The sequence below is a fragment of the Apostichopus japonicus genome, chromosome 3 (assembly GCF_037975245.1).
Source record: "Apostichopus japonicus isolate 1M-3 chromosome 3, ASM3797524v1, whole genome shotgun sequence".
Classification (NCBI taxonomy): Eukaryota; Metazoa; Echinodermata; class Holothuroidea; order Aspidochirotida; family Stichopodidae; genus Apostichopus; species Apostichopus japonicus.
Genome location: NC_092563.1, coordinates 13,101,938 through 13,126,505, shown reverse-complemented (window position 1 = coordinate 13,126,505; position 24,568 = coordinate 13,101,938). Strand labels below are relative to the sequence as shown.

Sequence of the window (24,568 nt, the reverse complement as noted above, 5' to 3'; positions counted from 1 at the left end):
TTTACTGGTTATAGTTTTAGTAGCTCTGATGAGAATTGGAACTTGTATGAGTATATAATTTTAGTCATGAAACAAGACCAGTCGCTTTAATAAATCATTATATAGATCATATTTTGTCTGCACGTATGGTATCAAATGATTTCTAAAATGGCTTCCTATATCAGATCAATAAACTCAATAATTTGCTCTTCATAATCAGGTGATTCATGTTTCTTACAAATAGGTTACGAGGGCTGTGCTTTCACGTCGTTCGACGTTAATTGCGATGACGACGTCCTGTGTGCTGGAACTGAATTAGTCGAGGAAGATGCGTATCTTATGTTCTGGTTAGTATACCTCTCCTTTAATACTTGTCTATCTTGTTATTTCTTTTCTTTCTTTGTAGGAAAATCAATATGAAATAATGAAAATATTATTTATCTTAGGAGATGTGAAAGATTATTATGAATGATAAGTCTGCCGCTATCAAATGTATAGTTTTCCCCTGGTTGTTTATACAAGTTTCTCATTAAAAGTTGTGAGAAAAAGCTTTATTTTGCAAAATCATCCTAAGCATTGTTGCAAATGTTTTAGGCTTTCATAAGTCAGACTTTCTGATGTTCAAAAACAATGTTTTTGATAAAGAATATAGAAATGTGACTTGTCACATAGAATTTGTAACATGTTGTATAACACTAAAGAGTGGCCTTGTAGAACGCACATTCTAGTTATGTCAGTTTGTATTAATGTTATTTTGTAATTTAAGAATGTTTCATGTGTCACAGTCTTAATGTGATACTGCCCGGTAGGTTTATTACCCAAGACCGGACTCTGTTATCAGGATCTTTCTCTCAAGGAATTTAATTGACGATACTGCCAATGGAATGGGTGCTCAAGTACAGTGGAGTATCAGGAATATCATTCATGGATACATCTAATGGCACTATGCTCTTTTCAATATCGTCAGTAGTACCCGTGGATATGCTAGAAAGTCAGTCTAATGATAAACTATGTTAGAATACCCCAGTTAGCATCTATACCAGATTAACAAGATGCTCCGAGTACAAATACTCGTACTAATACTTGTAGAAATACTCGAGGGGACAGCACAGTCTAATGATAAACTATGTTAGAATACCAGCACAATCGTGAATTTTCAACAAATCAGTCGCTTTGCCAAATTTCAAAGAATACTTGGAAGACTAGCACATTTAGGAAGGTTTTTTTTTTAGGAAACATTTAGCAATTTTAGCCACTGTATTATTTTGGACCTATAGATACTAATGAGGTATTTGCTTTGGTACATATTTAAAGCAAAAAAAACATTTAGAATTTGGAAAGTATTGTAAAATCTACAGTACTGTATATGGTATTTAACGACCTGGCACCTGTTGTCAAGCGTGAATGTTTGGCGGGAGATCAGGTTTATTAAATACTTCAGAAAGAGTGATTACCGTTTCATTCTGCTATTAAGGGAATGACGATTAACCTTTATAGTTTCTAAGAAGGTTCCTATTAAACTGGAAATTCTAATATTCCTACATGATCATTCCAGTCTGCTTTGTAGGATGATCCATCACCCTCTCCTCATTAAACTTTCCTTTCCTCTAAAAGGTCATGTTCATTCCAGACTTAATTATCCTCCTGATTTCATCCTTTTTGCTTTTCCTTGTTTCTTCATCAACTGTTATTGTTAGACATCAAGACGACCAAGAGAGATCGCCCTCAATCGTTTGGTTTAGTTTGATTTCAATCATCTCTTAGTTTATCATGGTGGGAATTGATGTAATTTAAAATAAACAGGATGATCCTAAGTTAATCACATGATAAATCACCCAGCCCTGCAAGGTAGTTAAATTTCTCGATCAGGATTGTGAGAAGTGAAATTATGCACTGCACAAACGGAAAATTTCTGAATAGGTCGTAGATTTCACATGTCCCTTTCTAGGATGATTCAAATATAAACTTGTAGCTCTTTGTTGATGTTGGTATGAATGAACAAAGGAAAATTTAGAAATGTTTGTGAAGCATTGCTCTTGGATGGAAGTCTTTTTTTGTGTTCCAGCCAGGACCTTATCCTAAAACTACCAGATGCTAGGACAGGTGATAAACATATTCAAATATCATTGCTTTCTAATTATATCTCCTGACCATGCCAGTGGTTTAAACTATATTAATAGAACAACAGTTTTATTTTATCCATATTGAACTGTGTGTCTTTTCTTCCTCATGTATTAACTGCCAATCTGTAAAATATTAATCAATAAAGAAATTGGCATACATGTGTGAATTTGGAGTTTCCGGAAAAGAACTTTGTGGCATAGAATTCCCTGTATGGTAGTTTTCTAGCCACACGGAATATCGGAATATCGTTACTTTAATAAGCATGAAAAGTTTTCTTTTTATATATTTCTGATGTATTATGCTGCACTGCTTCACTTCAAGTCAGGAATCAGGTGGTTAGTGAAGCATAAACCAAGTCATGGCAGTTGTACTTGATCAGTAGTTAAAAAAACTGGTAACATTAATGCCTCCGTGTGTATTCTCTCAGGAACAAACTGGTAACATTAATGTTTCAGTGTGTTCTATCAGGAACAAACTGGTAACATTAACGTTTCATTGTGTATTCTCTCAGGAACAAAATGGTAACATTAATGTTTCAGTGTGTATTCTCTCAGGAACAAACTGGTAACATAAATGTTTCAGTTTGTATTCTCACAGAAGCAAACTGGTAACGTTAATTAATGTTCCAGTGTGTATTCTCTCAGACTGTAGAAACTGTGTCTTGAAGGATCATGTGGTTTAACTTCTAAATTATTTTAATATTTCCATGGTACCAGTCAAATGTTGACATTATATTCCAAAGTATCAAACAATCTGCTTTAAGAATGAGATCAAAATATTTGTGCTTTCATATCGGGAAGTTTGACGGTGTCTTTCAAATTTCAAGACTGCCTGAAGCTGTGATGGCCTAGAACTTGTTTCTACAGTGAGACGGTGGAGATTTATCAGTCTGAAAAAACTTTATTCTTGAATCACGGTTTTATGATAGAAATCGGACAGGGAACCCTTTCGACATAGACTTCCCCAGGCCGGGACAACTTGTCCTCATTTCTTTAGATAATGATATGGCAGCCTCACACAAGGCAAGATTGGCCTCTGAATGGCACACACTGCCAAACATCCGTCTAATACCATTAAATAGGTTCGATAGCACAGAAAATTATCATCCTGATCTGACTGGGTTGAGTCTTATTCTTGTCAACAATGTTTGTTTGACAAGTTTTATTTTTGTTTAACTGTAACGAATAAATGAAGTGGTTTGCCATTAGTTATGCATGTATAGTCAGGTGGTTGGTGTATCATCTATATGCTTCCACTGTATATTTGTTTTGATAAATATTTCAACAATACCTCTGGGAGGCCACTGCATCATCGACACAGTTGTTGTCTGATCTATGAAGCGTTATGTAAACTCACTATTTAAATTTAATTATTCATCAGAGATATTTTTGGAAAATTTTTGCATGGATGCAGCTTTCAGCTGTTGTTTGCTATTTTTGACAATTCTCTTTTTGCTTGGATACTGATTATTCTCGTTTTCTTGAGAGCACAAGTTGCCAAGGCAACGTCGGTGCATTGACCCTAAGTTGCGACAAGCGTGTTAACTGTTAAGACCTAACATAGAGCTAGACTAGGATATGCTAAGCCTACAGCTACCGGAAGTTTCTGCAGAGGGATTTTTTGTTTTGTTGTGCATTTGCATGAAGTTGGAATTGTTGTTTGATGAGGAATTGAGGTTGGGATACATTGACATAGCTCTCTGCTAATAAATACTCCCTGAAGTAAACAGTCACAATTTAGGTTTTGGGGTTAGATTGTTGAGTGACCAGTTTTACATGAAGCAGAATATCATTGCATTGAGTTTGCTATGTACAGTCAATTGGTACAATATACTGAACAATTGACAGAAAGATAAGTTGCCTATACACATAATAATATGCATATAAACTAGTTCACCAAAATATCCCCAGAACCAACGGAATGTGAAATAAACTTCCTATGGTTTTCACATGAAGTAGCTTAAAGGATGCCATGAAATTTTGTGGGACACAAAATTTTATGGACTAAAATTAAATTGTTAACTACAAGTAAAGGGGAGAAGCCGAACAAGGCTGTAACTACATAGATCTTTTAGATAGCTAGGTTTTGGGATGTTAGAAGGGGGAGGGGGAGGGGGGTATTCAAGTATACATGTGAATAATACATGGTTAGGTCAGACAACTTTACACAAAGGTACATTGCAATGCAAAATGCAACTTAAAAGTCTACAAATAGACTACCTTTGTTATTGTTTATACTTACCTATTTGCCTCAAAGAGGTTTCTGAAAGCAGTAATATTTAAATTCCAGTATTAGTACATACATGATGGAATTAATACTGCTATGATATATGCTGTGTGTTTGATATTGTGTAATTAAATGCCCACTTGCTGCGGTTACTTCTGATTCTGTTGTCCTCTTCAGACAGTGAGCCTTCTTAGTGCTGGGTCTGGTCCATAACTAGTTATTCAAATTTTGTATCTATATCTTCAGCTTATCAGCAAAATTATTCCATTTTTTTCGCCACAGTTTTGCTACAGTATTCTTTAAGAGTCTTTTAGAATGAGGATCAGTTTTGCACATGTACCACAAAGCTTCCCAGAGTTCATAGATATTAAATGTTCCAATTTAGTAGCTGGTTGTTTTCATTAACCTATAAATATATATATATATATATATATATATCAATAAACACCCTTATACCCCTCACCCAGGACGCAGAATTCGCAGGCTACCACCACTCCAGAAAATTCAACCGCCACCTGCAAAATCCTAGCTACAACCCTGCTAGTAATGATATCTGTTCCTTTATAATACATAGAAATGGCAATATACAGTGTAGCTGACAGAAATATTATTACCTAGTATTGATATCTGTTCATTTTATATTTCCTACAAATGGCAATAAGAAGAATTGATGCAAACTTCTTAGACATAAACAACAATAAACAAGCAGAGTTGAAGGCCATTGCAGAATTTATTGATATAGTTAAAATGGTTATTATTAGCTCTCTTAATTAATTAGACCAAGGGATACCCAGTTTATTAAAGGGGAAAGCAGGACAAAACTTAGCAATCCGAACACAGCTTTATTAACTCGTTTTCCAGTTGTTGACAAGTTGTCATGGTGGAGGTATACCTCCTACCGTTTGGAAGTGCGTTATTCATAATCTACGTCAGTACCCTTGACATCTGTTGTGACATAAATGTTGCTAAACCTAATACATGTTCTACAGTATATTTGCTTGACAATACACTTCACATCGCCAATGCAACTGGGACTGTGTTAGCCGTCTTCGTTCTATGGGGATAAAATTAATAATTCTTATGTGCAAATATTAGTCAAAAGGCCAGAATACGGCAGGCTGTTAGACTTCTAGTGCTACTATTGCCATGTTAGAACTGGCTACTTAAATGTTATTGGATTTTGAGCATGCAAATTCTGTATAGAAATTGATCAAAACCATATTTTCAAAATGCTTCCTTAGACCCCAACTTCACTCTCTTCTTGACTGCAACCAACTCTAGAAAAGCATTCTCCCATTATAGAAACATCCTCTTACAACTCTTGTGAACTGCGATATTTGTCGCCACAAGAAACGTTCATTTTTGTGCACTGCTTTGGCTTACGGGATTACCTGGATTTTTTATGTCAAGCCAAATGTTCTGTGTAGTTGTGATGTTTGGCTAATATTACAGGATATTATTAGGCCTTTATTTTAAAAGATTGTCATAACCATATCTGCCATCAGTGTCAACGTTATCTTTGGATCGCACACATACATTATTTACAGAAACATCACAGAAACGATACTTGATTCGAGAGTCTGAATTCATTAAATATGCGCATTTTTATGCCTCACTGAACACTATTCAATTTCTTCATCAATTCTATTTACATGATCAATTCAGATCATAAACAAAACCCTGTTTTTTAGTTTTTATGTCAACCAAGAAACATTACAGTTTTCTTTTTCTCTTGTCATGTTCCCTCTCGTTGTATCATGTTTATAAATTGTCTTTCGTCGGTTGGTAGACGCCTTGGACAAAATTGACTCGACAGTCGCCTTGATGAAGCCATGTTCATCCATCATAATGCTAATTTTGTGTTAAAGAAGCGTGTATGTATAGTATACGATGAGTTTCCTGTGAAGTTTCTATAGTTTGGTTCTATCACTTTATTGTAAGTACTGTAACTTTAAGGTGATGGCTATGAGTATTAAAATGACATATTGTTTGTTGACCAATTTCCTATTAATGAAAATTAACATTGTTGAGTTTGGTGGTTGATTTATGTTGTACACTGTAGCATACTATACATTTAGATAGGGGCTTCAGTTACAGTATTAATATGTTTATCTTGTGATACATTTGTGTTTCATCATATCATCCCCATGAAGGAGCTGTTGTTGCTTTCTTAACGTTCTAGTATACTTTTATACCTTTAAGATTGGGGCTATGGCTATTAAATGTTACCTTGGGATACATTTGTGTTTCTTCATATCATCCCCATGAAGGAGCTGTTGTTGCTTTCTTAACGTTCTAGTATACTTTATACCTTTAAGATTGGGGCTATGGCTATTAAATGTTACCTTGGGATACATTTGTGTTTCTTCATATCATCCCCATGAAGGAGCTGTTGTTGCTTTCTTAACGTTCTAGTATACTTTATACCTTTATGATTGGGGCTATGGCTATTAAATGTTACCTTGTGATATATTTGTGTTTCTTTGAATCATTCCCATGAAGGAGCTGTTGTTGCTTTCTTAACGTTTTAGTATACTTCATACCTTTTTAAGATTGGAGCTATGGCTATTAAGTGTTACCTTGGGATACATTTGTGTTTCTTCATATCATTCCCAAGAAGGAGCTGGTGTTGCTTTCTTTCTGTTTACCAGTGTTTAGTATATATACTATACCTTTAAGATTGGGGCTATGGTTATTAATATATTTACATTGTGATACATTTGTGTTTGTTCATACCATCCCCATCAAACATCTGTTATTGTTTTCCCCCCTGCTATAGCATACTTTACCTTTAAAGCAAGGGTCTGAGTTATTATTGATTCTCTTCTCGATTTGATCAGATACTAAAATATCCCACACCAATGTACATTAGTAGCTAAAATAGTCAAGTTTCATTTAAAAGAAAAAATTGGAAGTGATAAATAAATTATTACAAATTCTCCAATTTTTGTTGCTCAGGCAATTACACAAAAAAGAAAAATGAATGGATGGATGGTTGGATGGATAGATTGGTTTGGCATGATGTGGATATTGCATTTCTGGGGTCAACCTCAGACCTTTGGAGTGTTACCAAGACAAACAGGTCCAACATTTGGACACGCCATGCAGCATAGTAGTAACCGATCTACTCCCAATAATAATGTCCTTTCAAACGGCTTTCATGTCCCTCATCTATCCCAATGTGAGAAGTTTAGTCTCTAGTACTGAACAGAAAACACGGTGACGTGGAGCAGCATGCTGACATTGTTTAACTTGAATTTCATTCTTTTTATAGAGTTTCTTTAAGATTATGTGTGAAGACTAGAAGTGTTGAAACAAGAAGCCCTTCAACCTTTTCAACAGCCACTATAGTGAACGTGACTCTACATACTCCTTGAGTAGATCACCAATATTTATAGATCCTTCTTTTAAAATTTGTCATGATGTCAGTATGGGCATTTGGTGACAACATTATTGCGGTAAAAGGAAAACAAAGTTTTCAGATGATTTTGAAAAAAAGAAAAGATAAAAAGGCAGCTAGACAGAACTTGAATCATCCAACATGAATATGCAATGGCAATGACATACACTTCATATATGTTCATGACTGCATGGCTGTATTGTTGAACTGTTCATGTTGCTTACAAAGATCCTTGCTTTTCATCAACACTGCAATTTGTCAACAAGTCATTTTTATGAACATACATACTGTATATTGTTAAACTGTCCTTGCTTTACTTGAAATGATAACTATAGTTAATAAAGCATAATTTGCGAACGTTCATATTTTTCAACGTGTCATCCTTGCAAAGAGGAGGACATTTACTTATATTATGTTAGCTGTATGGTACAGAGAAGGACAGACATTATATTTTATTGGACTGCTCGGTATAGAAAAGTAGGGAAAATATTTATGTTATGTCATCTTCTTTGTGTAAAAATTAAGGACACAATATTTATTTAATTTGAGACAACTGTTCTGTATAGAAAAGATGAAAACGATAACTGGAGGGGAAAAAATAAATGGAGTGGAGGTAACACAATCTAATAGTGGTGTAGTCTCAGATGTTCAGTTCTTCGTTCAGGCAGTACAGTTCTCTTTTCCCTTTGTCTTCATATTAATTCATTCATTAATAATTTAATTTATTAATTAGTGAATGTATTAATTAATAATTGATGAATACATTAATTCATTCATTAATACAAAAATTGTCGAGTGGTAAGACACATGCTCAATAGAATGTGGTCCTTTTTAATTACATCTTGTTTTAGAAAATTACTTAAAGTTGATGTCAAAATAATTTGAATAAATAAATGATTGAACAAATAAATGATATCACCTTGATATTGTTGTACCTGTTACCATGGAGACATTATTATTATAATGATGTGTTGGACATTTTTTTTCCAGTCATGCAAACTGTTTGTGATCATCAATTATTCATTTCTTTATAATTTCTATGTAAGAATGATGTGACTTGTAAAGTTTCATGGCTTTTGCAGTTTAGCTTTGTTTCCCTTGGGGACTGTTTTTTTACTCAGTATCAGGTGGGTGTTTAGTTTCATCTGAAGCCTATAAGCAGTAAGGAGACACAGACTCATACATCATGATTATTAGTATATGTGATGGAAATAACTGTCATGAACGAATCCCCCCCCCCCCCCCCATTTGAGACATATCTTATTCCATTTGCGAGATTATCACAGATATATTGTTTCTTCCCACAAAAATGTGGGAAATATGATATCCTCCAGACAACATGTGCTTCAATTTTTTTTTCATATTTTCTTTGTTAATAACGTTTATTTAATATTGTCATGGACGACGACGTGGGACATGCAAATGCTGACTCTGAAATAGTGAACCTCATAACATGCCCTAATGATGATGGCATTGGTTTCTATGCCAACACTGTTAGCGTTCTACCTTAAAAATATGAATAGTGGCACTATGATATCACAAACTTAAACTATGATATCACAGACTTAAACTATCATATCTCCCCAATGGAACAATGTGTTTCCTGTATGTATGGGAGGGGGAGGAGGGAGGGGGGAGGAGGGAGAAGTTGTTTTCTTCACACAGATCACTTTCTTATAAGCCAAAGCTGATGGTTGAGTTGGTGTCCTCTTTAGTTTTCTCTGTCAACAAGTTTCATAGATTTTTATCCTCTCGAAATACACTCCATATTCAAAGCAGAAAATCCAACATCTCTGTACAGTATATATCGTTATAGGGAAAGTCATACAGTAATGATAATCTGCACAAATTAATAGTCTTAGTTTGACACAAAAACTACTTCATTGATTCATTGGAATACATTTAAAATGCAAACTGAAGCGTTTTAAGGTTTTTATATATGACTTTTTTCTTTCCTTTTCCTATGTGTCCTCCATATTTTTGCTATTTATATTTTTCTTTGTCTCATTTTAAACAGGGATGTTCGTTCCACCAATCTCTTAGGGGCCTATAAGGAGTCACATTCAGATGACATAACGCAGGTAAGATTTTCATATAAATTGTTCCCTCCCTCTTTTTCTTTCTTGCATTGCAGTGCTAATGTTTTTGTTCTACTTTATTTTCCTTGTAATTAAGGACAAGAATTATTCCTTGTAATTAATCAACATGATCAACAGAAAAATAGTGGAAAAAAAAAAAAAAAACCGGGCCAACGTCTGTCATCAAGCATCAGTGTAAATTTCTAAAAGACTCAAATAAGGATATATACACATGCCAATTGTCATGTGTGTATATATGTCCAAAGTAGTCTGTTCATCTGTTGCTTTGATTGATTCATTCTTTGACGCATAAATTTTTATACATACCTCCTCAAGTTTGTGAGGTTGTACTGTACCTTTGTCTCCTCCCGATACCCCCACCCTCACCCCCCTCACCCCCACCCTCATCCCCATCCCCTATACTATAACTCTTGTTATATAACTGCTTGTGTTTAATTACTTTTATTCTCTGGAGACCCTCAAGTATTTTACAGGTAATTGAATTGTTCCCGTACAGGAAGCAATGTAGTTTGTTGACGTGTGGCCAAAACACAGTGCAATTATCTGTTAATTTAGGCTTTCAAGGATAATGCCCATTTTGTAGATCTGCCAGATTTCTAATATGCTAGGCCTACTGTATATACCTCTGCTATAAAACAAAGATATCCAGTTTGGAAATTCACAGTTGTATATTCTGGAGTGAAACTTAGATCTGTCATTACTAATTTGAACAGAGCAAGCAAATAAATGATATTGTGTTTGTTTATTTCTATTTTGAATACAAGCTAGAGTTTAAACAAATGAATGTACTTGAGTGGGAAACTTTACATGAATTTGATTCAACCCTCAACGTTTCATTGGCAGAACACTTTTCATAGCAAAGTTCAAACTTTGCTACTTTTCTACCAAAACTTGACTGTAAACAATACTGTGTTACTGTGTTATGTTTTTTGTTGTTGCTATAATAGACTAGCATTGAACTGCTTAACAGTTTAATCTCCAAAAAGCTACTTCAAAAGCTGATGTAAATATAGATTACAGACCATAAGAACTAGTAACAACTAAACAGTTACAACATTGGAAGGAAAACCTCCCTGACCTGGGGGAATGCTTTATTGATGTAAAGAACTGAAGATATCCCTGATTGTTATTTGCTTGGAGTGCAATATGACACATACCTCTTTACTCCTTCAGCTAGATTAACATTGAAGAATGTTTAGTCTACCAGAGGACATGGCATTAAACTTGAAATATAAACATTTATATCTTAGGATGGCTATTTTTATTTGTCAAACACCGATTGTATCCTTCTAGTGTTTATTTTGTGGCATTTATTGCCTCATTCTCTCTCTCTATCTGTCAAGTTCAGCCAGCATTAAGCTTTCACTCCTGGCAACTCAAGATTTCCACTTTTGTTAAAAAGAAAATTCATCATCGGACTTTTGAATGAAGTCCCCGTACTTCACAATCGATATCTGTTGAAACTCTCCTTTTGGCAAGCGTAATGTTCTCGGGGGAGTCTGAAATTTTCGGCTCATGTTCTGAACAAATGAAATCTTTCTCCAAGAATACCTCCTTTTTCCAGTTTTATAATTTGTATCTGATTTTGAGGCAATGCAGATACAAGTTGACAGATAATTTAGATGGATATATATATACATATATATATGTTTCTTTTGAAGTGGTAGAGGTGTGTAGGATGAAAACTTGATCCCAGAGTTGCAGAGTTTGGCATACAGTAGGTACTGATTCTTATAAATCTCAAGTCAGATCTCTCCCGTTTCTATTTCCCGTTTAATATGAGTGAAAGAATGTTCAGTTACTCGTAAACTGAATTTTGCTCTTTTTTAAAATTTTATTTAATGTTATGTTTTATGTTTTTATTATATTTTGGGTTCTTTTTTCATTTTGCATATTACTATAGAAGTTTTGCTAGAAATAAAAGAAGAAAGTTGACCCCTATTAGGAGACAGCCAATGTCTTGTTTTGACGATCCTGTTTTGTAGAATCTTTCATGACAGTATCATATTTATGTTGAAATTAACTGAATTTTAAGGGGTAAGGTTGAATCTTGATACAAACTTAGTTCTATATCCATGTATGTAAATAGAATAAAATTAATTGTCCAGACAATTCTTGGTAGGTTGAGTAGAGAAAAGGAGGAAGTTCTTTCAATTCACCGTGGTATGGGTGGAGGTGGGGGTATGGGTGGAGGTGGGGGTATGGGTGGAGGTGGGGGTATGGGTGGAGGTGGGGGTATGGGTGGAGGCGAGGGTATGGGTGGTGGCGACTGTAGGGGTGGAGGCGAGGGTATGGGTGGAGGCGAGAGTAGGGGTGGAGGCAAGAGTAGGGGTGGAGGCGAGGGTATGGGTGGAGGCGAGGATATGGGTGGAGGCGAGAGTAGGGGTGGAGGTGAGGGTGTGGGTGGGAGGCCAGAGTAGGGGTGGCTGCATGATTTCAGAGAGACAATATTTCCCCGTTTTGTAAACGAGATCTGGCCTGACTCGGTCAGTCTCTTAATGCTGATTACATGTCACCCGGTTTCCTTTCTCTATCTTTTTTTCCCCTCTATTTCATGATACTGATTATTTTACTTCGTTCCTCGCTTACCTGTCTCCCCACAATCTTAGCACTCTTGTTTTACCATATGAACTGGAACTTGAATGAACTGGAATGATAATTAAGAAAGGATACTTTTCATGACTTTATTCTAGTATTTGGACATGATATCCCTCCTCTTTATCCAGTATTATAAACCGAGCATCAATTTCTTCCCCTGTGTCCATTTCACCTGCTTAATACCACAACGATCATTAATTCTTCCTCTTCCTTATGTGATGGTTCAATCAGTCAGTCATTCTGCACCACCGGTTCTCTCTAGGTGTATGATGCATCACGTTTCAGTAACGAGGCATAAAAATCACCCATAATGTGGTACTATTATAGACACATTTTTGAGATGTTCTATCTTACCTTGTCCAAGTTAAAACTCTCAGGATAACTTTCAGACAAGTTGGCCATTCGTGGCATCTACCTGGTATTATGTTCATGAGGTACAGTCACCATATATCTATGTACCTAGGACAGCTTCTATAGTTTCGGTCTGCGAGTCGGAAATTCCTCACCACTTTTAAAGGCATGAAATGATCTTAAATCGATTCAAGTGCCCCAAGTGTCCAACTGCATATTTATATTTCCGAATAATGTCTTTCAACATCCGAGTGACGGAAATACTCGACCCTTAATGTGGCAGGGTATAATTTAGTAGTGAAGTTTTATCGAGCAGGTTCTAGATTCTGTCACTGTTATAAAGTACTAAGGTTCCTGTATACGAAAAACTGATGTATACATCTTTGTGTTTGTATCGCCATTTTTGTATAACATTTTGCATATCATTTTGCTGAAATTATTCGCTGTGTAACGAGAGCTCTTTATAAAACTGTCCTCAATGCTTCTTATTGGCACTGTTCCGAAGGAAAACACATTGATGGATTGATATGAAATTCATACCAGCTGCATTTGAAACACTTTGTACTATTCCTTTACTTGTTAGTATAATGTAAGACGCATTGCTTTCATAATCATCTCAGTGGGTATAGTTGGGCGGCTTTGTCTCTTTGCCTCAAAATTATTGCATCAGGCTGAACAACTTAATCCATCACTGGTAATGTAATCTACATTAATGTGTCATAAAATCCAACCAGCCGTATTATATGCATTGGGGTTCGAAAGTTTATTACAAAGTTATAATACCTTAAAGCGGTATATTACCAAATTTTGGGTTAACACGAGGCATCATTTTTAAGGCTTTTTATAACCGTTGCATTAATAATACTTCTTTATATTACTTAATGGTCTTCAAACATTTCACCAAAAGCAGAATATTTTGAAATCTATCTTCTACTTTGTTGGAACAATTGTTAGTTTGGCATGGCTGCAGGGAAAAAATATAGAAAAAGAAAAGTTCACAGAATTTAGGTGTTTAATTTGGAGAATAAACCTCAGATAAATCATGAGAGACCATGTTGTGAGTAAGCAACGTTAAGACGGAGCTGTGTTACTAAATTGTATTTTCTTTTTTGGCAGTATTTACTCATGTAAATTTCAAACCACAAAAGCCCTACAGAGCTCATCATTGACGCAACGCACGATACCGTTTAAATTCTGAGTTCTCTCAAAACAGACTGTGTGAAACCAAAAATAGTAGAAAGTAGCCCTGATCATCTCCCTACACAAATACTACTCTTGTGCAGAAAATGTAATATTGTTATTTTTTGTGTCATTAATGTCACAATGTTACTTTTTGTACCACGGTTACTCACCATATGTGGTACTAGATCCTTCGCCTTGTCTGGGCCGAAGCTTTGGAACTCCGTTCATATCCCCATCCGCATGATCGAAAACAATGATTGATTGATTGATTTCATTTATTTGTTTCTCACAACAAACATATATGGAACAAGTATATATTAATTAATACCTTCATGACATACATTGCAAAAGAGAGTGACCTATAAAAATGTTTGTAGGCATGTCTAGTAGATTACACCCTGTATGACATTGTTAAACTAATACCGTACATATGTTGTAAGAAGAAAACAAAGGTCTTCTAAAGTAGGTGGGTGCTGTATTCTAATAGCTTTGAATTTTATAAGTATGGTTAAAACTTGAGAAACTTTGTAAAGTGTCCAATCAAAAAGCAGCATCATTTTCATTTTTAGAACTTGTATACCTCCCCCAGCCTACTCTACGAACAAGAATTGGGACAAAGTGTTTCATGTTGTCATTGATTGGTTATAGGTTTGTTACCGCATGAGTGCACCATCTTTAGCAGAAAGAAAATACTTCATTGGGTTGATACAGCATATCAAACAAGTTATTTATGTGACTTTGGCGGCAGTGAAATACGTTTAGATGAACTTCTTCTCACAAAACAACCAGCTACTTTGAATGTCACTACAAACCCTCTCTCTGTCATAGTTATTCTTCTTCCTCTTGGGTAAATTGATGAAAACAATCATTTGTTATGCTTGTAATTCCCCTCCCCCCCTCCCCCTCATCGTCCATTGTTTTGTGTAGGAAACACAAAGATTTGCAGCCTTAGGGTACAGTTGTATAAGTATTTTGAGGAAACTCTTCTTGTAGTCTGTCGCCTTGTTCAGCTTCCTGGGAAACTTGTAGTTGTTTTCTTCAAAATTATTGGAATGGAAATCATACTAGTTCAGGTTTAACTTTGAAGAAGCCTCTAGGTAAGTTTTGCTTTACACGAAACCATCCAAATATCTCAGGTGGAAGAGAGCGATGTAGAAGAAACAATCTGCCATGTGCAGCCTACTTCATTGACTCTCCGAGAAATGTAGATGGGTACTTCACTGACAGCTCTGGACTTCTTTGTTTGCAAAGGAAAGAGCGTTCTTAAACTACAGAACAGAAACATGACTACGAAAGATGAAACACGTCCATTATGCTCCTATGAATTGAATATACAGGGCTGTCAAGGTTTTGAATAGTTGGATCTTGTCAATCGGGATGATTTAAATGTTAAAAGTTTCCTCAACAAATTGACTGTGGAAAGTTGGAAATGAATTGTTAGTAAACAAACGTCCAAAATGTTCCCTTCAAAAGTTACAGAGATATTTGTAGGTTTCTCTGTTTCACTGTTCTTGGAGCTATCAGTTACTCACTAACTGCCCACTGTATTATTAATGCAGATTAGGCATGTTATCAAATGTAGTATACTATTAGATAGTTCATTAATAACATTACTTCACTCATTATATGTCTCCTCACAATACCTGCACTTCTCTACCATATCTACAGCACAGTTAAGCTAATTGGTTGCATTGCAAAGAGAATATGGGGCTATATTTATGCTCAATTGATTCAGATGGCATATTTCCTAGCCATTGGAGAGATCACATTCCTTGGGAGTTTAATTTGTATAGATATATAAATTGCATTCAAATTGAAATGAAATGGACAATTAGCAAGGTACAAATTAACCAGTCATTTTCAGTCAGCCTAAGTTGCCAAATGTCTAAATGAAAGAAATCATAGCCTTCTGATAGACAAATCAAGAAAACTGTCTTGCATATAAAAAAAAGCCGGAATTACACGGATATTGCTCAAAGCTGCTTGTATGGTGTGCTTCTTAATGTTTGCAAAAACTGCTGAGACTCACTTCCAAAACATTTTCGTCAAATGAGCGTCAGCTGTTTTATATTTAATTATTCTGCTCAATGCTAAATATATAGCTGTTAGAGGGCCTGAAGTTTCCATTCTAGCAGAATCTTGTTCTTTATCAGAAAATCTTACTTGGATATTGAAAAGTCGGGTCCTCAAACCTACGGTATACATATTTACCTGCACAGGCCTTTTTGCAGTAGATAAGCAGTTTGGTAAAAGTGTTTTTCTTTCTTCATTACTACACATTTTGTTGCCCAGACACTAATGCACCATATGGTATTACTTCATGCATAATTTATAGAAATGGCCATTTTTTTTTATAATTTCGTCAAAAACAACATCTTTACAGCTAAAAACTGGAAACCTGTGTCTCTCATGATGGCTGAGTGACCATAATACTATATATATTTATGCTGTGGATTCACCATGAAAGAGAATTCTGTCTGAAATGATAGCACCTTTACGTGAATAGTAATAACCTCTCTATTTCCTTGGGGGCTTAGTACCATGAGCTAAAACAAGATTTTCTCATGTTTGCAAAAAGTACATTCACTGTCAGAAACGTCTTCAAAATTGTCGCTACATGGATTACTAATCTGATAAGTTAGAACGTCTTAAAAGTATCGAGAATCTGGTTATTACGACAAACTCGTTCTACGGGCGAGGAGCGCTTCCCGAAAAAGAAGTATTCACCAAGGATTTGTTAGTCTGCCCCAAAGCAAGGATTGTCCTTTGATAGATGCAAACATGGGATTCCACCCTAATTGGACTTTAATTCTTAATGTCAGCATGGTTTAAGGTGTTACTGCTCGATGCAGTGTGGGTAATGTTTAAAAAAAAAAAAAAGAGAAGGAAACTATGGTGGTATTTTGTTCGGATCTGTTAACTAGTAGTCTGAGAGATATGCACTCTTGCATCCCACTTAATGGTTTTTATTTGGGGGGGGTGGGGGAGGGGCTATCCCTGCCTAAATTATGAACTTCGGCCATCTGGATATGTAGCAATACAGACTTTTTGCACCACACACTCATAGAAATGAACAGGAATATTTGATATCTTAATATCTGATAACGGGTGAGCTGTAGAAAGATTGGAATGAGACCAATGGATCTCTCTAAGATTCTTTGTATTAACTAGTTCTTTTAACATAAGATTTAAATGATCTCCCAAACAAATGCAGTAGATAACTGCAGATATTGTTAGCTTTGACAGAATTAATCTGCAAGGCGAGCATGCCATCAAATGTCATTCATATCCAAAAGCATGGCTGCTGTCACAAAGAATGACTACTGTCACCAAGAATGGCTGCTGTCACAATTCATGAAACATGCCATCTCATTGCTAGTTTCATGGATTGACTGTGATGAGATTTTGACGAGCATCTTTATTGAGAGATTGTAGAGTATATTACAGCGGGAATGGTTCGTTTCCATTTGTTTTATCATCAGCTTTTACTTCTTTGTCCAATGATAACTCCTACAAAATATAAACAGAGAGATGAAATGTCAAGTGTTGACAAGTATACAGAGAGACATAATATGATAAACTTGTAAGTTGACACACATACTGTGATTTCAGATAAGTAGGAATTCAGTGTTTGCAAGTTAAGTTTTATGGTAAAAATCTCAGTCAATCTATGGCGATGCATTTGCGACAAGTAAAATTGCAAGCACATACACTTGATTGTTAAATGAAGCAAAACACTGCAAATTTACTTCATTAATGCAACAGATGGGTAAACTCTTCAGAGAAATATTGCTTATACAGAAAAAGTACAAACTAAGGCCTGCTGTACCTAGCCAATGCTCCCTGGATATATTATCCTACTAAAGAGTTGTTTATTTTAATACTGCTTGTGGGACAAAATTACCACCTAAATACTTTTTTCTTGTAAGGGTGGGGAGGTGGGAGGGGAGGTGGGAGGGGTTGTGGGATAGGTGTGGTTGGAAAGTATTTGTTTAGCAAATTGATTACTTTGTTCACTAGTTAATACAAATCAGCACTCTTTTCTTTTTAGCATTAAAATCATATGCAATTGAAAATTGAAATTTATCATCTTTGTGACTTTTTCATGTTCATTTTTCAGTAACATTTGACTTTTGCTAAGCAAACACCTTACACTGTTGTAGGACTGGTGTCAAATTTGAAAAATTCATTAAAATTAATGCCAAAAAAAAAGAAAAACAAAGAAGGGACATTGAATATAATATAGAAATTTGGGTACAGGTAATACGAGAATAAAAGTTTAACCATACTCAACGTTCAGTGGATGGCTCCTTTTAGATTTGGTCAATTCATGTTTCATCATGATTTTGATTTATTTAATTCTGTTTTGCTCCAATCTGTACTTTGAGTTTCTCAAAATTCCTTTTTTGCTCCAGTCTGTACTTTTGAGTTTCTCAAAATTCCTTAAAATATTCTTGTCCATCTATTTTCTTTTTTCTTCGTTAATGTCAGCTTAGTAGATTTTGCCAGATAATCCTGTTGATTTATGTCTCTTTGCGGCCTCATTTTTCGGAGAAGAGAATTTTATCACTCCATTACTTAGAATCTCTTTCCGTTTGATGACGATGAGGCGCTTGCTTGGCTCTCTCAAATTTCAGTTTTTGCTTTCTACTCTCTTTCTCGATTCACACTTTTATATTTATTCAAGATGGTCATAACCAGCTTGCAGAATAATCAAACGGTGTCATATTTTACTTCTTCCGTTAATAATGACCATTTTTTCCCCTTTTAAATTCATCTTCGCAAGACCCTGTTGAAATTGACTCATAGTATTTCTTGTACAAATTAATGATTTAGCGTTTACACCGGGTTATTCTTGGATACCGGAAGAATGAATTTTCTGTCAGGATTTGTTTTCATGGTTAGTTTATTGTTAAGTAAGCACGCAGTACTCTATTATATAAACATTAAAGAAAGAATTATGGCTTCCGAAAGTTGATATTAGTAAATTATTGAAAGTGGAAATTTCACAGAATGTCAAAACAAGGAATTTCCTCTCAATGTGCTGCAATCTGTCGGGGTAAAAGTGATGCATGCTTCTGACAGATGCTATTAATTACTTTTCCCCTTTTGTTTTTGTAATTAAGCTTATAACTTCAAGTTTTTAGACAATGGCCTTTTTTTTATGCAAGTTTTATCAGTATAGAACCTTTCATATTACTAGTTGTACTTTTATGTAATTTGTTCATTGTTCATAGCTAGCTTTATTGTATGCATAAAGGGGATGTCTAACCAATCTTAAATTACTTCTGATAGTTATAGGTCTTGTTTCATAGTTCACAATGAAGCATCACTTTTAGTAAAAAGCGAAAAAAAAAGAAAAGGAAAACAAATGTATTTTGTTATGACATTCATGCAGTATATTTCACTGTATGAATATGAAATCTGCCATTATGCCTCTATCATGATATATGAATGAGCTTATCATACAAAAGATACAATTGTTGAGAGATATATTTCATTGATGCTTATGTATTGTTTATTTCCACATGAAATAGAAAAAAATGTGTGAAAATATTTGCTAATGGAAATTATGTATTTCCACATGAAATAAAAAAAAACTGTGTGAAATATTTGCTAATGGAAATTATGCTCTTTTGGCAGTTATATTTAAAGGCAAGATCCAAGCATATGAGAGATACTTAAAGTGACCACATGCATCTTAATCTGTCCCTCCATTCTATTGATCCCTTTGGATTTTCTATTTTTTGTTGTTGTTGTAACTAACCTATAATTATAAGGTTTGTATTCATAATAAGCATCAGTAGCCTTTGTTACAAGGTGAAGGTGTTTCTTGAACACTGAAGTAAAGTTTAAATTCTTTCTACAAACTTATAATAAATATATCATACATTGTGAAAATTGATAGGCCACATCAATTGCATTAATAGCTATCAGCATTCAGAGCACTGTCTGACATTCTTGAAATTTACTGAAAACATGACAGTCATTTTCTCTAATCTATGTAATTAGTTAGTTTGTTCTGCTTTAGTTTGTTTGTGTCTTAAACCTGGAATATTTGAGGTAAAATTCATATTCATTTCATTGATAATTTCTAATCAATAATTTTGAAACAGATTCTGTAACAAAATCTCTACCCCTGTTTTTGTATCTTGTTAATCTTACATATTCCGCAATGTTCATTCCTACATCAGCACATACCTCTTTAAAGCAAGTTTTTTTGAGTTAATTTGCAATTTGCCAGAAATGTGACCCAACTCCACTGAGTATTACTCATGCTAAAGATTTATATCTTTTCACCACAAAATGTTAATTATGTTAATTATGCAGTTATTAGTGACTACATACATTCCGTTCAAAACAAGTTACCACTCAGTCAGTCACTCAGAAGATATTTCCGATAATTATTAATCGCATGAAACTAAATCAAATTGCCCCTTTACAAGTTTTTTTGACTCTCTCGTCATTATTTGAGGTGAAACTACTAAACCACTTGATTTGTGATTGGATTCCAGTATTGAACAGCATCAAGAAATACATCAAAGTCAACTGAAAAGAAAATTGTCTTTAATAATGTTGATGGAATTATTGTAATTATAAAATATGAAAGAGAAATGATATGTGCTCGTTGTAGTTAGACAATCATTTAAAATTTCCAGGGATGTTTGCTAATTGAAACAGATATTAACAGGATCGGATGCGTAGTCAAGGTCTCGATGAATTAAGTCTGAGAACAGTTCAACAGTAGAGCACACAGATGAATGAAATTATTCGTAGCGTAATTAATGCAGATATGACTCTGACTTAATTATACGATTTGCCTAAATGATTATGTTTCGTTTATTTTCTCCTTACTAGAATAATCCATTCCAAGTGAGACAGGTTTGTATACTGAAGGGAGTGAATTGTTGCCATGATTCATTGTTAAGTGTATGTAACGATGCTACAGTGTATGCCATGAGTGCTGACAGACAGACATGTAATACAAAATTAATTATCGCACAACTGGTACCCACACAAACGTAGTAGGGCATGGATGCTAAAATACTAAGAATAATTTCATGTGCAAAACTTTAGTAGGATGCGTTGGATATGTTTAATGCAGGCAGGTAATGTTGTCTTGAATTCAAGTCCTTGCTGACTTCATAAATCTTCACCAAAACTTCCCAAAACCAACAAGGTTGCAGAGGGTGCAAATTACAGTGGAAATTTTGCTGCATTACCCTTCAGAACTGTTAAAATTTGAAGTAGGTCAGTGGATGCAGCACATTGCCAACTTTTGTAGGCTATTCAGATTTGAGTGCGTATGTAGAATGGCGACAGGTGAACACCATTGTTTATGTTATGGGGTTTCAAGTCAGTGATATACTGAAATGATGCTATGAAATGAAATGAACAGTCTACTTTATCACACATGCAAAATGTCAAAATGCTTCAAATTAACAGACTTTATAGAAACAAGAAATTGCATTTGATTAGGCCAGACGTCTCACTGTTTATTGTCATTTCTGTAAGAAAATAAAAGCCATAAAATAAAGAATGCAGTGGCATCGCAAACTGAGTTGTGACTGACCTTTGATTTAATGCTAAAATCTCTTTCATGTTGTATCATGAAAATGCTCTTAAAATGAGCTTTATAAAAAAAAACACAAGTCTTGAATGAATATATACGGTAGCTAACTTGACTCTCACTGCTATGTATGTACACCAAATCAAAGAAGCTGGTTGAATTGGCACCTTACTCTCTTTCTCTGACATTAATGATTGACTGGAAAGAATTTATTATCTTATTTTGTCGAATGAATGTCGCAATGCTTGTGTACATCATTTTCTTATATGAGGATTTTTATGGTGCATACCTTAAACTGTCAAATCTCATGGCATATCATGTTACATATTTCTTTGTGATGGTGAGCGGGCAACAATTCTTTTTATAAAATTGCATGCCAACGTGAAGTAATTTGCATATTTGTGAATAATTGTTGATTTACTTCCCTTCCTGATTTATTTATGTATTTTCTGGTATTTGCTCTTTTACAGAATTGTGATTATATCACAGATGGAATAGATAGCCAAATTTATAGCGACCTATAAACTCTGCTGTTCTTTTTAATTTCGATGGTACAGGTGCATAAATTTGTTATCTAAACAGACACTAGTATAATTTGCAGTCCATTTTCAATGACAACTCAAAGCTTTTTATAAATAGTGCTGGTCATTTTGCCCTATCTTGTACAACTACATACTGTAAATGGTACATGATATTTTTTTTATGTGATTGTCATCATTATGTAGCCATTTTGATTTTCCAAAAATGTTTCAAACTTATGTTAAACTGAAGATCTACCACACCAAGTGATTGTACATGCAAAACGATAAATAAATAAATAAAATAATGAAAAAAAAACAGGAGGATATTTGAGTCAAAACATCAACTTTTTTTTTTTTTTTTTGTGATTTGCATTATTCATGTTTTGTTTTAGTATCATTCAATGTACTGATGAATATTCATTGTTTGCACGTTACATATATGATCTTGTAAAGTTATGCATGTAAGTGGCTCCCACACATCCTTTTATGTTTGAACATTAAATTGTTGTCATTGATCAGTGGTATTTGCATTCACAGTTCTTGGCAAGGAAAACAGAGTGTGATACATTTTGAATTATTCAGTGTGTTTTAATCTCTGTAAACTGTTTTGAAACTACCCACTTTGTATTTGTGTCATCACTGAAACATAGATGTAATCAGCCTGAAAAGATAAGCAGGCATTTTACAATGCTAAGCAGCCACATGTGTAAATCGGAGAAGCCCAATGGCTAATTACTTACACTTCATATTGGGTGGCTATCCAGTGAACAGTTTTAGCTTATTTTGGCATTATTGCAATGTGGAAAGACCATATTTCAGATGGGAAAAAGGTGGTTTGCTCCTTTAGTGAAAATCCTACCTCATTTAATTGACCAGCCAGGGATAGAGCCACAACATCCCAGATGGATGCAATGTAAAGAGAAAAAGCAAAGAGAATGTGGAGAGGAAATGTTTATGAATTCTTAAATTTACTTCGTTCCCCCAGTTACCTGTCTCCCCACAACCTGTCTCCCCACAAGGTTGTGGGGAGACAGGTAAGTGGGTCACTCGTAAATATATAAACCAGTAAGTTTTATAATTTCTGTTTACAGATAGTTAGAGTTTTCATGAGCTATTATTTGGAAAGTATGTTGTTAAATTTAAGGACATTCAAATGGTCTGGCCCTTTTTTAAATATAAATTCAGTGTTGAATTGCCTTGTTAATATTAAAGTCTGTAATAATACAGATCATGCCATCATGTCTTATCTACCTGTTGTTGATAGAATTTAAGTCTAAAATTTAATGTCATATTTTTTCGCTTAAAACAGGTTTAATATATGGTGCCTTTATTATTGTTATTGTGTTTGTCTTGAACTTGGGGTTAAATTAATGATTGTGTTAATACAACACTTTTAGCAGAATTATTGATATTGTTCACCTAGCCTTTTAAAACGCCGCATATTCACGCAACTGAAATCTTTCAACTTACAAACAATGGAACAACTGGAATCGATGAAAACTCTTTCACACATGTGAAACACTTCATGTAGTTTACCTTTATACCTTTATATCTCATCACTTCATCAAGATCATCAGTATGGGCCCCAAATGTTACTAAACTTGTCCAGGAGATATTTTATTTTATAAATTCATGTACTCTCGGGGAGGCACTGGTTATCTTTATTATTCACAGAAATTGGAGACAGTCCATTTGATTAGAAAGTAAAACATCTCAGTTAATACAGAAAGAAAATTATGGGGCAGTAAAATGCTTATTGAAATTGTGCATTGGGTTTTGTAAGTCACCATTTTTTTTCATTTCTAGCATATTTTGGGCTAGTAATATTGACCTTCCACCCTTTGAATTTAATGTAGCATCTTTTGACAATGTTAGAGAGAATACCTGTTTACATTTTATGCAGCAGGCTATATAACGTAATATATCTTACCACTCAAATGCATGATTGGAAAATGTACCTTGCTATGTTGTATTTATGTCTACACACATGTTTAGTATATTGAGATAAAAGCATGTTACCTTGGGCAAATCTAATTATCATACAGACCTCTGGGCTGAATTGTTATTACCATTCAGAAATTAATGTAATTATGAGCTGATTGAGACATTTTGTGTGAGATGTAATACTACATAAGATCTTGCATAGACCAGTATGCTGCTAATATTTGAGAGTGAGAGATGTGCTGATCTGGTGTTAAGTGCAGAATTAAGTAAGTCAAGTTATCGTTAGGGGAAGGGGGAGGGGGAGGTGTAGCCATGTTACCTTATTTATTGTTGGGAACTGTGCTACTCTGGGTTGGTATTTGTGGATTTTAAGATTTTGAACAATAAAGCAATTAGTAACTGCTTAAAGTCATTGAAGACTCCCCCCAACCGCGTGCCGCGCTCTGAAAAAGTTAACTTTCCAATGCTTGCAAGTGAAGTTTTCTGCTTGTCGCTACAAAATGCAGACAGTAATGAAATGTGATACCTTGTTATCTTTAGCTGGACCTGAGATGTCCACGCTGCTATGTACACT

The 24,568-nt window shown here is 34.8% G+C and overlaps 1 protein-coding gene across 3 annotated transcripts in view; it reads left to right on the top strand.

Moving 5' to 3' along the window:
• The window catches only part of LOC139963696 (WD repeat-containing protein 89-like), a 104,975-nt gene that overhangs the window by 22,614 nt on the left and 57,793 nt on the right, over nt 1-24,568 (top strand). For 2 of the 3 annotated variants that reach the window (XM_071964749.1, XM_071964759.1), the window contains exons 6-8: nt 224-326; nt 9,747-9,810; nt 20,818-20,841. In XM_071964749.1, coding sequence (XP_071820850.1) covers nt 224-326; nt 9,747-9,810; nt 20,818-20,841 — 191 coding nt within the window. The remainder of the gene's footprint in view (nt 1-223; nt 327-9,746; nt 9,811-20,817; nt 20,842-24,568) is intronic. The other variant, XM_071964769.1, reaches the window with a different exon arrangement.